At 45.5% G+C, this 15,641-nt stretch overlaps 1 protein-coding gene across 1 annotated transcript; it reads left to right on the top strand.

The window, feature by feature from the left end:
- Positions 1 to 3,957: 3,957 nt before the first annotated feature.
- Positions 3,958 to 12,289, top strand: KLF10 (KLF transcription factor 10). The gene is made up of 4 exons (XM_005306030.5): positions 3,958 to 4,524; positions 8,264 to 8,503; positions 8,622 to 9,528; positions 10,754 to 12,289. Exons 1-4 carry the CDS (start codon positions 4,489 to 4,491, stop codon positions 11,011 to 11,013), a joined length of 1,443 nt encoding a protein of 480 aa, XP_005306087.2. The 5' UTR covers positions 3,958 to 4,488; the 3' UTR covers positions 11,014 to 12,289.
- The last annotated feature ends 3,352 nt before the right edge of the window (positions 12,290 to 15,641 follow it).

Below are 15,641 nucleotides of genomic sequence, written 5' to 3'. Positions count from 1 at the left end.
ACCTCAGAATGTGTCTTCTCAGCTAAAAATATAAATAATTTAAGATTTTTTTTTAATTATTCTTGTCCACTGAATTTGTGCATTCAGCTTTCACTTTGTATCCTCACTCTACCTTCAGACTGAAATATCTCAGAGTGTTTTGTGCACTATTATTATGGCACTTCACACCTTCAGATATGCAAAGTATTATGTGATGTTTCCAAGCAAACAGCAAGATACAACCAACTTGCTGTCAGCTCCCATCTGCAGGTGGTGATCTGCTATTGGAGGAGCAGAACAGGAGTGAGGGGAGTGTCCCAATGCAGGAGAAATGAGATGGTGCACTGAACCACCAAAGTAACAGCCTCGGAGGAGGTGATACTTTTTCAGATGCTGCCAAACTCAACCACCTTCTCATCCTCATAACTTGTGCTTTCTTTTGTGTCCTGCACTCCGTACATTTTTTGCCGTGATAATGAGAAACCACAGTAAAAAAAAAAAGCAGCAAGAGAAGAGAGCACCAGGGCCTGAAGGCTTCAGAAAAGCTCTTTCCCCCCCCCCCAATACATCTTGGTACTGTATTATAATTTCCATTAAAGAGATGGGGGTAAAGAAGAACAGACAGAGGAAGACCCTGCCACATGTAACAGAGAGGACGGAGCCTCTATCTGAAAAACCAGTTAGTTATCGCTTGTCCTGACGACAACATATCACTCTGAAATGGCATAGCTCAGGGGTAGGCAACCTATGGCACGCGTGCCAAAGGCAGCACACAAGCTGATTTTCAGTGGCACTCACACTGTCCGGGTCCTGGCCACCGGTCCGGTGGGCTCTGCATTTTAATTTAATTTTAAATTAAGCTTCTTAAACATTTTAAAAACCTTATTTACTTTACATACAACAATAGTTTACTTATATATTATAGACTTATAAAGAGACCTTCTAAAAATGTTAAAATGTATTACTGGCACACGAAACCTTAAATCAGAGTGAATAAATGAAGACTCGGCACACCACTTCTGAAAGGTTGCCGACCCCTGGCGTAGCTGAATGCAGCACTCCCTGTCAATCAATGACAGAAAGCACTGTATTAAGTGCTGAGTTCAGACCCGACAACACTCATTCCAAGCGGTGCTATGTCCAACTACACTGCTCCAGTGCAGCACAACGTGCATAGGAGGATGGGGCACACAGAGAGGAAAGACACAGACAGCCAAGGAGGAAAAGATACATTCATTTCTCAACAGTAACCTCTCTAGAAGATATTAGACTCAGGAGTGACTGTGAAAGGAGTCCATGTCCAGTCCATGTTGGCTGGAAGGATGGTTGCTGAAACCTGATCCATAATACCCCAACATGGGAAGAAAGGTAATAGTTAAATAATTTATTCTTATTCCAGTGGGAAACATAAAGCTTGTGTTTCAAACTCTGTTCTCAGGTACACTGGTGTAAATCTGGATGGATTACTCCATCAACTTCTGTGGAGTGACTCCACATTTACTTTAATGTAAATGAATGCTGAGTTTGGCACTGCTCTATGTGCATTTCCTAGAGCCCAAATGATTAACTAATGTGTTTCTGTCGAAGGAAAGTAAGCACAAAAGACTTGATTCTCCTCTCACACTAGTTTTACACTGACATCATTCAATATACACCTCTACCTCGATATAACGCTGTCCTCGGGAGCCAAAAAATCTTACCACGCTATAGGTGAAACCGCATTATATTGAACTTGCTTTGATCCACCGGAGTGCGCAGCCCCACCCCCCCGGAGCACTGCTTTACCGCATTATATCCGAATTCGTGTTATATCGGGGTAGAGGCGTATTTTATGTTACTTCTGATTTACAATGGTGCAACTAAGTGAAGAATCAGGCCCCTAGAGTTAATTAAAAGGACACTGTGAATATTTTAACCCAATATTTGGTATGCATTTAAATCATTACACATATTATGGGGGCGCCCTCTGGATTCTAAATACATATCTGTACTATCTAAAAATGCACTGCAATTCTTCATCCTCCCAAAGACAACAAAAGAAGCTGCTTGTGTTAGAGCCTTTAGAATGCATCCTGCCTTTTGAGTGTGAAAGTTAAAGATCCCATAGCACTTTTCATAGCTCTGCTCCAGTGTCCTTAGCCAAAATTCCTACATCCCTTGTTGCTATGCAATGTGTCAGTTGACTGCCAGCCTCCAACCAAGACAGGCTTGCATTTCATTGGTATTAGATGTATATAGTTAACCAAGTATTTTGGAACTAAATGAAAATGAAAGAAATTAGAGAGATTATTTCAGACATTATAATACTTCAAAAGTTTAACATTCAAGGATTGAAAACCAGTAACAATTTTTATGAAATGCAGAAAAAAGTTTGTTATTTAGCATCTAAACTGCCACTGATCCCAATCCAACTTTCAATGATTTTAATGGAAGTTAAGTCAGACCCATATTTATTTTCTACAGCATCACTATCAAAGATGTTTTGGACAAAGATGCTATAGAACACTAATTTTAAAACAGTGTTGACTTCAGCTCTTTTAATAATACAAAGAAAGGAATAAAGTTTGACAAATGTAAAATTTAAAAGTTTAGATGTTTTCACTCTTCAAGTTTCTAGCCAGCTCCACAGGGAAACAGAATTTTTAACTACGAAGCCCTCCCCCCCAACAACAGTTACAGTAAAGCCGTGTAATCACTGAGAGATATAGGGACCGATGCACGGTCCATTTATCAAACAGCCAACTGACTGCAACAGTATGACCCTCAGTCATCACATCTTTGATTCAGAATTATAGCCTGTGGGGATAACAGGTTCTAGCCTGAGAGATACTCCAACTTGATCCAAGCAAGAGTCGTTTTCTCAGATCAAGACAGAGCAGCACATGCTGTGGTTAAGGTGTTAGACTGGGACTATATCTAGTTTCAGTTCCCAGTTCTGCCACAGACCTTCTGTACCATCTTGGCAAAGTCACTTAATCTCTGTGTGCCCATCTGTAAAAGACTAATAATAATACTTTTCTAAATAACGAGTGTTATGAGGATACATTAATATATGCAAGACACTCAGATACCACAGTTTTGGTAACAATATAAGAACCTGTAAAATAGGTACTAACAGCCACATAAACTGCACCATTCCAATTAAGAAGAGGCTGGCCTTACAGTTTATGTCCCAACTTCCCAGTAGGAGAAATCAAGCCATAAGTTGCCTCTTCTCAAGCATGTGTCTAAAACATTAAATTATCTTCCCTTTGAGTAATAGTAAGGGAGCTAGGCTCAGTAGAGCTTGCCTTGGATGGGGGTTCATTAAGGGCCCAGCCACTAGGCAGACAGCTGACTGAACCTAGTTACAGCAAGGCTATCCTCTGAGTGTTCCATTAGCAGGCTAGGCTAGGACTGAGGTTTTAGCTGGGTTCTACAGATGATTATGGTCATTCACATTCTACACTACGAACTGCAAACTCATTGTCACTGGGACTCAAACCCTGGCTGGATTTAGAGTGGTGACATACATACGTAGGAGCCTGAGCAGCTGTTTCCTTTGACTGCATTGAAGGCCCCCTAGGAGCAATGAATATTGGAACTTGGAGCCTCCATGGATCACACTGACCAGCCCACTCAAATGGTAAGAGTATCAGATGGTTCTGTTAAAGCGAGGACTGAGATCTCTTTCAGGCTCTGCCACACTTACCCCAGGGTCACAAATCTTTCCGTGCCTCAGTTCCCTATCTGTCACATTAAGATAATACTTGCATAGCTCACAGGGGTATTGCCCTGAAAAGTTGGTTAATATTTGCTCAGAGGGAGGCCACAACTAAAATAATAAATAGCAGCTATTACTGGTGACTGTAAACTGCTCCATTTGATATCACTTAGGTATAGCCATTTGGATTCCCACAGGACTCCCCCCCCCCCCCCCAAAAAAAAAAAAAAAAAACCTGGACAAAGTACTCCCTACCCAGCCTGAGACCTCGAGGGAGTCGCAAGGACAAGTCCCGGCTAGTCGATGAGAAGGGAGATGCGGAGACATGAGCTATGCTCTCCCCTCCCCCCGCGGTATGATCTCATTTGACAGGAAGTATCTTGCTGCCCCCTCCCCCGCTCGGGCGCGCCTCTCCCACATGGATCCGGAGAGGGAGACAGAGCGGAGACGTGACACTGACTCAGCCCGCATCGGGACTTACCCAAGGGCTGCGCCGGGAACACGCTGCCGGGGCTAGTGCACACGCAGAGCTGACACGCTCTCCATGCCGCTGGGCAGCCGCTGATCACGCGTGCCCCCGCTCGCCATTGGCCGCCGCCTCACACACCTTTGCAGCGGATTGGCCGCGGCCAGCTCCGGTCTCCCCCTACGCCGAGCTGGTGGAACCGCCAGCTGAATGGGCAGCTGCGAACAAAAAGAGAAAAATCAAGGCAGCGGCCAGAGAGCGCCTGGGGTGAAGGCTCTTGTCAACAGCTGCAGCAGCAGCATCAGAGCAGCTCCCAGCCACCGCGTCTCCCAGCCGGGCCATGCTGAATTTCGCATCTTCCCTCTACCAGCCAGCTGTAAGTGCGGCTCTTTCAGCTTCCTAGTCCTGGGGGGGCTGGTGCCCAGCGAGCCCTCCCCGCATCAGGTGCACCTGGGGAGAGGTGGATGCGGGGCACGAGAAGGGGTTCAGCCCAGGGAAGATGGAGGGGGAGAGATGTCTGGGGTACGATGCCACCTTTCTGGGGCGGGAGCCCCGAGAACAAGGGATTCCCTTTGGGGAGCTGCGGGAGGAGTAGCTGGGAATCCTGTGGTGGCAGAGGAGGAATCGATCTGGGGCTGAGGATACTGGAAGCTTGTGGGAATCTGGAGAGAGGATCGGGGTCTTGGGGGGAGGTTGTTGGGGAGCCTGCGGTGCGCTGAGCTGCGGAGAGGGGATGGCAGAGAGGGACGCAGTCGGGGGCGGGGGGCAGGTTATTGGGGAGCCTGATCCGCAGAGACGGAGGCCATGGGGGGGGTTGGGATAGGTTATTGGGGAGCCTGATCCGCAGAGAGGGAGACAGTCGGGTTGGGATAGGTTATTGGGGAGCCTGGTTTGCAGAGAGAGAGGCAGTGGGGGGCTGGGGTAGGTTATTGGGGAGCCTGGTTTGCAGAGAGGGAGGCAGTCTGGGCGGGGCTGGGGTAGATTATTGGGGAGCCTGATCTGCAGAGAGGGAGATAGTGTGTGGGGGGTTGGGATAGGTTATTGGGGAGCCTGACCTGCAGAGAGGGGGAGGGATTGTGGGAATGTTATTGGGGAACCTGTGGTGATCTGCAAAGAGGGAGGCAGTCGCGGGGGGGTATTGGGGAACCTGTGGTGATCTGCGGATCCGGGATGGCAGAGAGGGAGGCAGTGAGGGAGGGTTGGGGGGGTTACTGGGGAGCGGGATGTCAGAGGGCGTCAGTCTGCGGGCGCTGGCGGGGAGAGGTTGTTGGGGGGCCTGTGGTGAGTGGAGGGGGCACGTGGTGTGTACCGGGAGCTATGGGCGCATGTCGCTAGGATGAGGGTAGTTGGGGAGAAGCCCTGGCAGGAGGGCGGGGAGGTGGGTGGGAGGGATTGGTCGGGGGCGGACTGCAATGGGGTTACGGTAAAAGACTGAGGGGGCTGTGAGGGAAAGGGGCGGGTGAGTGGGGGCTGACCGCTGGCGACGCTGGGGGATTCCCTGGGGGGTGAGACAGGAGGAAGGCGGTGGGCGAGGCTCAGGGAGGGGGGTAGGAACGGGGAGGGATGAGGCTGGGACAAACCGGTGGGCGAGGCTGCGGGGGCTGGAGGTCAGCCAGGGGGTGGGCGAGACGAGACTGGCTGAAGGCGGCGGGAGAGGCTAGGCGGCGGCGGGCGGGGCGAGGGAGTCCGTGGCCAGCTCCCGCCATGCAAGAGTCCCCGGGCAGGGCTTGTGCCTGTTGGGTGAATGGTTCTTGTGCAGCCTGGGGGCAGGGAGCGCCCTGTCCCCGTTCCCTTCAGAGCCCCCCCCTCGAGCAGCCGGGCCCCCTCCTAGGGCTCGCTTTGGTAACCCGAGCTGCGGCGCGGGAAAGCGTCGGGTGTGGTGGTGCTGAACCTCTCGGCCGCAACCCTTCGAGAGGAGGGGCTGTTTCCGCCTTGTTCTCCTGGGAGCCGCGGGGGTGGACTGAGGCCGCCCTCCCGCATGTGTGGCTCTAGCCGGGCGGGAGCTGCGAGGAAGCATGCGGCTGGCTGGCTGTCAGCCGTGCCCGCTGCTGCAGCAGGCGGGCTCCCTTCCTGCCTGGCGGCGGGCCCTGGCTCAGCCCCCGCCCGCTGGGGAGGGAGGCGGGGGAAGAGGGAGCCCGAACGCAGCACAAGTAGGGGAAAGGTCGCCGAGCGGCAGTCCCCAGTTCACCACGTTTCGCGACTGCCTGGGACCAGCCGCTGATCACGCTTTGTTCACATGCCTCCGCCCCAACCTCGCCTCGGCCCTGTGCCAGCCATTCGGCTTGTGAGGCCCCTGACCTTGGCGACCAATGGGCGAGAGGCGGGGGCGGTACTGCGTGGTTTGAGTGCACGGATGGAGAGAGTGAGTCACAGAGGTTCACTGAGGTGAGCGTGGCTCAAACACAGGATCTGTCTGCCAGCGAGGATCTCCGTGAGCCTCTGCTGCCTCCCTTGTGAGCCAGAGGCAGTTTTTTGCTGCGCTGCTTTTGCTCATTGATCATGTCTCTGTTAATATAGGCCAGTGCCCTGTAGAATCCAATGCGGACAACCTTTCCCTAGCTCTCTCAGGGTCCATCTTCTGAGTATTGCATGTTCCATATTTTCTTGTACTTATAAAATTCAAAAATCTGCAAAACATAGGCCTTTAATAAAGCATCTATAAAACCTTACTTGTCCTGCCCCTAAGAATAATCCAGAGGCTGGTTAAAAGCTTGATCAAATAGCTCCATCTTAATGCATGCTGAAGCTCCACGAGTTTGGGCCCTGGCAAGAGCACTTTAGGCACAGCTTTCTGAGGTGTAAATTGTCCACTGAAGACACTCACCAACCAGCTCAGGCACACAAACATCTGTTTGTGCATCAGCACTCTAAAGTCAGTGGCTTCAGCAATGGTGGCTGCTATATGATCATGCAGAGTCCAAAACATTCCCTACCCACCCTCCAGCTACACAAAATAGTGGTTACCTAACCTTTTTAATATTCAAATGATATGAGTGTGTGTGCGTATATATACTCACATAGCATAAAACAACAGAAACACTTTCCATATTATCTGACAAACTTTATTAGGTCACAATTCAAGTCAGTCAAATTTTGTGCCTCAACCCTTTTCAGTTTATTCAAACAAAAAAATTAAGATTGTACCCTAACTAAAATCCTTGTAGGGTGGAATAAAGGAACAGTAAGTACAAAATAACTCAAAGTGAAGTTTAAGGAACATAGAATATCAGGGTTGGATGGGACTTCAGGAGGTCATCTAGGCCAACCCCCTGCTCAAAGCAGGACCAATCCCTAGACAGACTTTTGCCCCCATCCCTAAATGGCCCCCTTAAGGATTGAACTCACAACCCTGGGTTTAACAGGCCCCTGCCCAAACCACTGTGCTATCCCTGTCTGCTCTGCTGTGCTTTCTTTCAATCATTCAAAACTTGCAGTAAGGGACTAACTTACTGTTACTTTTCAAAAACTAATTTCACTAGACAACTGTTACTGAAATATCGGGTTTACTTACCTGAGAGCTAACAACAGCCAGACAGGGATAAGGAGGAGTTGCTTTATTCTGCAGAAGAAAGGAGAGCTTTGCACTTTAGTACAAAAACTCTGTCTTACACACATTTTACAGATTTTTTATACACATTCAGACTAAGGTCTTTGCAGTGTTAACACTTGATTGGTGGTGGTCAGACCCGTGCTTTTGCTATTTGGTCAGTGAAAACCAGCTTGGGACCAGCTCCAACTACTTTAAGGCCTTGAAGGGAAAACAGTTGAAAAGTTCAGGCTACTGTGTCCTTAAGGTGTCTGCTTTCTTTTAATGGCCACTGGCTGACATAACAACTGCTTTATTAAGGGGGGTCACTAGTAACTTTTACACAACTGTGCAGGCAGAATATTCATCAGATAGTCTGATTCCCTGTATCATATTAACATTTTAATAAAGGTTATATAATAGGGGAAGAAACAGGAATGTAGAGTGTCTTTAAAAATATTGAATCCGCTCTGTGAAGTATGATATGTTTTACAGGTTGCATTTAATTTTTGTAATTTTTCTTTAAACAAGGAACTGTTAATTAGTTAATTTAACAGTAAACTGAAAAATATTCCTTTTTTCCTTTTAGGAGGAAGGAAAAGAGATGATTACTGAAAAGCAGAACAATAATAGACGTTCCTGGAACAATACCGCTGAAAAGAGTGATTTTGAAGCCGTAGAAGCCCTTATGTCTATGAGCTGCAACTGGAAATCAGACTTCAAAAAATATGCCGAACTGAGACCTATAACACCAGCATCTGATATGTCAGAAGAAACTGATGATAACCTGCTACCTGGTGCAGCTGACTTTCATGCAATACCAGCATTTGTAAGCTTTATTCTATTATTGTACCCCGCCTTATTAAAGTTTTTTAGATCACATTAACTGTGAGAAATAATCATGCTGAATAGCTGTCTCATTACTTGCATCTTTTTTCCCCTTTTAGTGCTTGACTCCACCCTACAGCCCGTCTGATTTTGAGACGTCTCAAGTAATTCATCTGCCAGCCGCAGCGCCATCTGCTGTACAATGCAGATTATTCACTGATATTTCAAAGCCTGTTCCTTCAGCAATTTTTAAAGAGACTGAAAAGTCTCCAGCATCCAGACCAATGAAAGCTCAAGCAACAAGTGTTATTCGCCATACAGCTGATGCTCAGCTTTGTAATCACAGAACATGTCCAGTGAGAGCAGCTGGTGTGTTGAAATATCAGGACAATACTTCAAAGGAAATAAATGTACAGAATAATGGAACTGCAAAACAAAATCCACCTTGTGCAATTGTGTCACCAAACAGAGCAACTTACAAAAGTGACAAACTGCCAGTTTTAGAAGAAAAAACAAGTACAGCACTAGCTGTCAGTCCATTGTCCCTGATCCAGACTTCAACCAGTAAACCTCAGCCTGTTCCTGGATCAGTACAGCAGTCATCGACGATAGTATCTTCACCTGCTGTGCAAGCGAGTGGTGTCTCACCTGTGCCAGTAATTTGTCAGATGGTTCCTCTGTCTACTAACAACTCTGTTGTGACAGCAATAGTGCCCAACACTCCTTCTAGCCAACAATCAACCCTTTGCCAGCCTATGGTGTTCATGGGAACTCAAGTTCCTAAAGGTGCCGTTATGTTTGTTGTGCCCCAGCCAGTTGTGCAGAACACAAAGGCTCCAATCATTAGTCCAAATGGCACTAGACTCTCTCCTATTGCTCCTGCTCCAGGTTTTACACCTTCTGCAGCAAAAATCACTCCACCAATTGACTCATCAAGAATAAGAAGCCACATTTGCAACTATCCAGGATGTGGAAAGACTTATTTCAAGAGCTCTCATTTGAAGGCCCATGTGAGAACACACACGGGTAAGTCATTAATCAGTGGATAGCAGGAATTTCAAAGAAAGCTTTTCATGTATGTTTAATCAATGTTCTAGTGAGTTGTGATTTTGTTTGTGTTTGCTGCTTTCCAGAGGTGAAAGGCTAGTGCACTAATCCTTTGTACAGCTGGCTTCCTGATAATAGTGACCTTTCTAGTTACCTCAGTCAACGCTCTCTTAACATTGTACATCTCTAAAGATTTTTTTTTTTTTTTTTTTTTTGTCTTGACCGAACAGAATCTAGCATTGTGGGGCAGTCCCAGAGTGCTATTGCTTGCTTTTGCCAGTAGGTGTTAATACATGGCATAATCTTTGGTAGGATGCCTCAAAAAGGAGAGGTGACCAGCATTCTCACCTTCAACATTAACACCCTAGAGAGTCGTTCCTTCAGGTGTCCCCGCAGTTCTTAAAAAAAAATATGGTAGTGAATCTAATCACACTAGCAAACGATAAGGGGCTATGTATGTTTACGCAGCTCTACTAGCACACTTCAGCCTTGTCATGTAACATCCCTCCTGTTTTTAGTACAGATAGCATTTTCAGCAGTGGGTTCTGGTCATGCAAAGCTGTTGTGGTTTTATAATGTATATAAATGAAGATCAGGATGAGAATAAAACTGTTTTGAAACATAAAGCACAAGCTGAACTCTGCTTTCTAGTGATGAAAGGCTAGTCCAGGGGTTGGCAACCTTTCAGAAGTCCTGTGCCAAGTCTTCATTTATTCACTCTAATTTAAGGTTTCGCATGCCAGTAATATATTTTAATGTTTTTAGAAGGTCTCTTTCTATAAGTCTATAATATATAACTAAACTATTGTTGTATGCAAAGTAAATAAGGTTTTAAAAATGTTTAAGAAGCTTAATTTAAAATTAAATTAAAATGCAAAGCCCCCCCCAGACTGTGGCCAGGACCCGGGCAGTGTGGGTGCCACTGAAAATCAAGTCGCATGCTGCCTTAGGTACACGTGCCAGAGGTTGCCTACCCCTGGTCTAGTGCAATGACCCTTTCTTTGTACAGCTGGCTACCTGGTGATGCTGATTCTTCGAATTAGCACAGTCAAAACCATCTTAATATTCTATGTCTCTGGGTTTGTTGGTTTATTTTTGTGTCTTGATTGGCACAGTAGAAATTGGTTCTAAAAAAGTCAAACAAATATTACCAGTCAAAAATAAAATTGTTGCTAAATAAATGCTCATCTCTATTTTGTTTTAGGAGAAAAGCCTTTTAGCTGTAGTTGGAAAGGCTGTGACAGGAGATTTGCACGATCTGATGAACTGTCTCGGCATCGCAGAACGCATACCGGTGAGAAGAAGTTTGCTTGTCCAATGTGTGATCGGCGGTTCATGAGGAGTGACCATTTAACAAAGCATGCACGGCGGCATTTGTCAGCTAAGAAGCTACCAAACTGGCAAATGGAAGTGAGCAAGCTAAATGACATTGTTGTGCCACCTGCATCTACACCTGCACAGTGAAAAAACTCCTGAAAAGTTACCGGAACTAACTGTTGTCACTATGGTATACCACCAGTGATGTATAAAAGCTCCTATTCCAGGTCTGTAGTTCTTCAGTGCCAGCTGTTGATGGCACTACAGCAGAGAGGCAAAGGCAGTCTGTGCTTGGTCACAGGAAATGCTACTGAGAGAACCAGCGACTAACAATGGAATGTCAGGTTTCTTTTCAACTTGGTGAAAAGAGAAAGAGGTTGAAGGTTTGAGAGCAGAGCAGCACAGGTAGCAAAGGGTTTTGAATTTATGCAGATTACTTGTATGTCTATAGAGTGGTCAGACATAAGTCATGCAGAGCTGTTGGCTGATGTTAATGCTTGAAACCAACTGAAATTACAGCTTTCAAAGATGTAATGAGTTTTCAGTAGAGCACAAACTAGAGAGAAATATCAACGTATGGTACAGACTTGTTGATCAGAAATGCATCTGTACGAGAGATGGGCATTGAGGCTCACCACTTGATACAGTATTTAATGTATCAAGTATATCAGTCATGCCAGTTTTACATTACTGTCCAAATATGGAATAGATTGAGTGCTGCCATGTGGCTAGAGAGAGCCCAAAGTATCTAAATCCCCATTAATTTATTATAATATAGAAAGCTAATACTATTTTTGCTATTCCTCTTGAAAGCTCATGCTTATTACAATAGGTAATATTTAGGCATCCTATGATGCTTCTGCTTTCAAGTTGCTTATGGTTTCCTTTATACCTTTCAAAATTCCATGCCACTGCATTTTTCATAAACACTGAGACAGTATATTGTTGTTGTTTTTTGTTTGGTTGGTTTTTTTGTTTGTTTGTTTGGTTTTAAATGTAACTATAAGAATAATAAATTACACGGGTTTACTAAGAAGGCAAGAACAAATATGTTATGCTAGGCTACTTGATGTGGAGGTCACTTTTGAAGATGATTTTTATTAGAGATAAATGGTCTCTATGTAATAAGGATATAATCTATACTGTATTAAATTAGAACATTAGGAATTATTTGTAAAGTAAACATAAGGCAGTAAAGACACCAGCCTTGAATTAATAGTGTAGATTTTGTGACAAATAATGCATCAACTTTCACTAACCATATTTCTATTGTATCTTACTATGTTGAGTACACAAATATAGACAACTAAACAGTTGGATAATAATGTGCTAGATAATCTTTTATGACTACTTTAAAATTTTGCACAATACTTCTTATGTCGTACTTTATACCTTGTTTACAATAAAGAACAATTTTAATACAGACCTCCGTGTGATGCATGTTGATTGGGTTATTTGCTTACAAAGCACAGCCAGTGCAACAATGTCCATCAGCATTAGTCTTGATTAGTGTTAGGCGAGATGTTGCCCTCTTATTTATAAACCTTGTAAAACTAACTTGAATGTACAGTTAAGCTAGGGTGACCAGATGTCCTGATTTTATAGGGACAGTGCCGATTTTGGGGCCTTTTTCTTATATAGGCTCCTATTACCCCCCACCCCCTGTCCCAGTTTTTCACGTTTGCTGTCTGGTCACCCTAAGTTAAGCATACACTACTTCTAGAAGCCTTCTTTTGTGCCCTCTTTTTCCAAGACACTCTTATTCCAGAATAAGTGTCTATGTAGGGAGTTATACCGGTATGACTATATCAGTAAAATTGTATTTCTGTTTGTAAATTTCCCTGCGTAGACCAGCTCTGAGAGTGCATCAACCAAAATCTGGCTCATATAAGTCAGGTACAAAGTCCTGAATGCACAAAAGGAGGTAGGTGCCTAAGTCCCTGTTTCAGGTACTAAAGTCCCAGTTTCTGGGCCACTGTGATGCACAAAACTCCCTCTGAACCCTGTAAGTATTTAAATTCACTCAGCGCCTAAGTTTTTTCCGTATAAATTCCATAGGCACTTACGTTTCTGCCTCTCAATGTGTGTATTGGTTTCACCCTCTAGGCCTCCAGATTCCTAAGCCCCAGAACTATTCACAAACTGGGGTAAGATAGGCATTTGGCCCCCTAAGTCATGTGCGGAGCCCAATCTAGTAGGATCCAGTTCCCCAGCTCCAATGACTCTTTATTTATCCACAGTGCAACAGCTTTAAGAGGAGAGAGTGAGGGAGTTCCATATCAGCATATCCCATAGCCCAGTGGTTAGAGTGCTCATCTGAGAGGTGATAGGTCCCATTTCAAAACCCTTCTCCCTGTCAAGGAGAGAGGGACTTGAACTGGGGTTCTCCCACATCCCAGCTGAATACCCTAACCACTGGGCTAAAAGTTAAGAGGTCCTTCCCTGCCCTTGGCTTTTTGCTAAAAGAGCATAAGCACCTGGCTCCAGGAGAGGGTTCACAGTTGAAAAATCTCTAGCAGAGATAAGCAACTATCACTATAGAGGGGCAGGGCTTAACACACACCTTTCTGGACAGTTTAGGTGGCTGCCTGCCTAGCATACTGTCTTTTGTGAATTGCAGTCAAAAGTGTCTATGTGCTTAACTCAGGCTTTGTGAATCAGTGTTTTCTTACATGTCTAAAAGTTAGGCACAATGATGTTCAGCATCTCAGTACTTAACTCTTTTGTGCACCCAGCCAACACTTCTTTGCTTTAAGACAAACTAAAGTCTTAACTGGGAATTTTACAGAAAGAGAAAATTAAACACACATCAAGATGAACATCACAGAAAGCAACTCTAGACCAGCAATCAGCATAAAGGTACAGTTGCTAAGTGACTGTAAGTCTCAAGGGACTAGTGTTAATGGTAATCTGCATGGTAAGGGCCGGGGTGGGGGGGGGAAGGGGGGAGGTCTTGCATCAATTTAGCCTTTCCTATGAATTTGGCCCTCACTAGCTCCTATTATCCTTTTGTCTGGAGATAAAAACATAAGAACAGCCATTCTGGGTCAGACCTATGGTCCATCTAACCCAGTATCCTGTCATCTGACAGTGGCCAGTGCCAGGTGCCCCAGAAGGAATGAACAGAACAGGTAATCATCAAGTGATCCATCCCGTTGCCAATTCCAGCTTCTGGCAAACAGACTAGGGCCACTTCAGAGCATGGTTTTGCATCCCTACCTATCCTGGCTAATAGCCATTGATGGACTATCCTCCATGAACTTATCTAGTTCTTTTTTTGACCACCGTTACAGTCTTGGCCTTCACAACATCCTCTGGCAAAGAGTTCTACAGGTTGACTGCACTGTGTGAAGAAATGCTTCCTTTTGTTTCTTTTAAACTTGCTGCCTATTAATTTCATTTGATAACCCCTAGTTCTTGTGTTATGAGAAGCAGTAAATAACATATTTTTATTTACTTTCTCCACACCAGTCATGATTTTATAGACCTCTATCAGATCCCCCCTTAGTTGTCTCTTTTCCAAGCTGAAAAGTCCCGGTTTTATTCATCTCTCTTCATATGGAAGCTGTTCCATACCCCATATCATCTTTGTTGCCCTTTTCTGTACCTTTTCCAATTCCAATATATCTGGCCCTCATAGAAGACTGCTACTTCCTTGGTTGGTCAAAGAACAATGTCTCTATTTCTAGAAAATTATGGGCTATAGAGGATATTATGGAATGGACAATATTGCATCATGGGAAGTTGACCCCTTGCTCCTAATCACCCCTTTGTGACTCATTTCCGCTCCACCATGCATTGTCAAAACTACCCAAAAGACTGAACAGTGGCAGGTTGCACGGTGGTATACCTACCCATGGTGCACCAACACACGCACTTCTGGTGAGTACGTGCAGCGCTGATGCAAGGAGCCAGGTATGCCTGCACAAAAGCAATATGCTAACTGTGGTGGCCGTATGCCAACGTAATTGCTTCAGCAAAACTTTGTAGTGTAGACATGGCCTAAGAAATTCTTGTTAAAATTTCCTGCTAAAACTTCTGCCAATTGTGGAGCGGCAACAGTGATAGCAAAGGTAAGCGATCTTGTGTGGATAAGATGCTAGAAGCCTCTAATATTTCAAGTACTATGTTGTGTAAACTTGCTGTGAACAAGATTAGGCACCTGGTGTGTGTGTATGTGGGGAGTCTCATTTGGTTGCAGACATCAGGATGGCATGGCCAAAGGCTTAGGTCTTTCACCTCATTTTCTCTGGATGGCTTGGACAAGGGGCATGGACAAAGGAGGACAGGGGCATGTAGTGTCTGGTGTTGCTAATGTCTCGAGAGTGACACATTTAATTTTCATGATGTTAATTTTTATAGGGGTCAGTATCCCATTCACTTCACCTCAGGGGCCACCGTTGTATCTTCAAAGGCTAGTTAGATGGTCCCAGCATGCTAGATATGATTGTTGTGGCCCAAGCCTTTAGCACATGGGCGTCAGGTTTGTATAATTTTTGGTGATGCCCAGAACGGGTCCAAGCAGAGCCGTCCCATCCGTAGGACAGACTAGGGTAACCACTCCAGGCTCTGTGTTTTGGGGGTCTCACGCTTCAGGGGGACGTGGGGTCCAGGGCGGCCTGGGAGGTTAGCGTGGGGCCTGGCACCAGCAGCTGCCAGCAACCTGGCCCCAGCCTGCCCCGCTCCATTCTGCACCGCTGGATCCTGGTGTTGCTCAGGGGAGGGGGCAGAAGCTGGAAAGAGGCGGGGTGGAGGTTTGGGGGAAGGGGTGGCGC

The sequence above is a fragment of the Chrysemys picta genome, chromosome 2 (assembly GCF_011386835.1).
Source record: "Chrysemys picta bellii isolate R12L10 chromosome 2, ASM1138683v2, whole genome shotgun sequence".
NCBI lineage: Eukaryota > Metazoa > Chordata > Testudines > Emydidae > Chrysemys > Chrysemys picta.
This window is presented reverse-complemented; position numbering and strand designations above follow the sequence as displayed.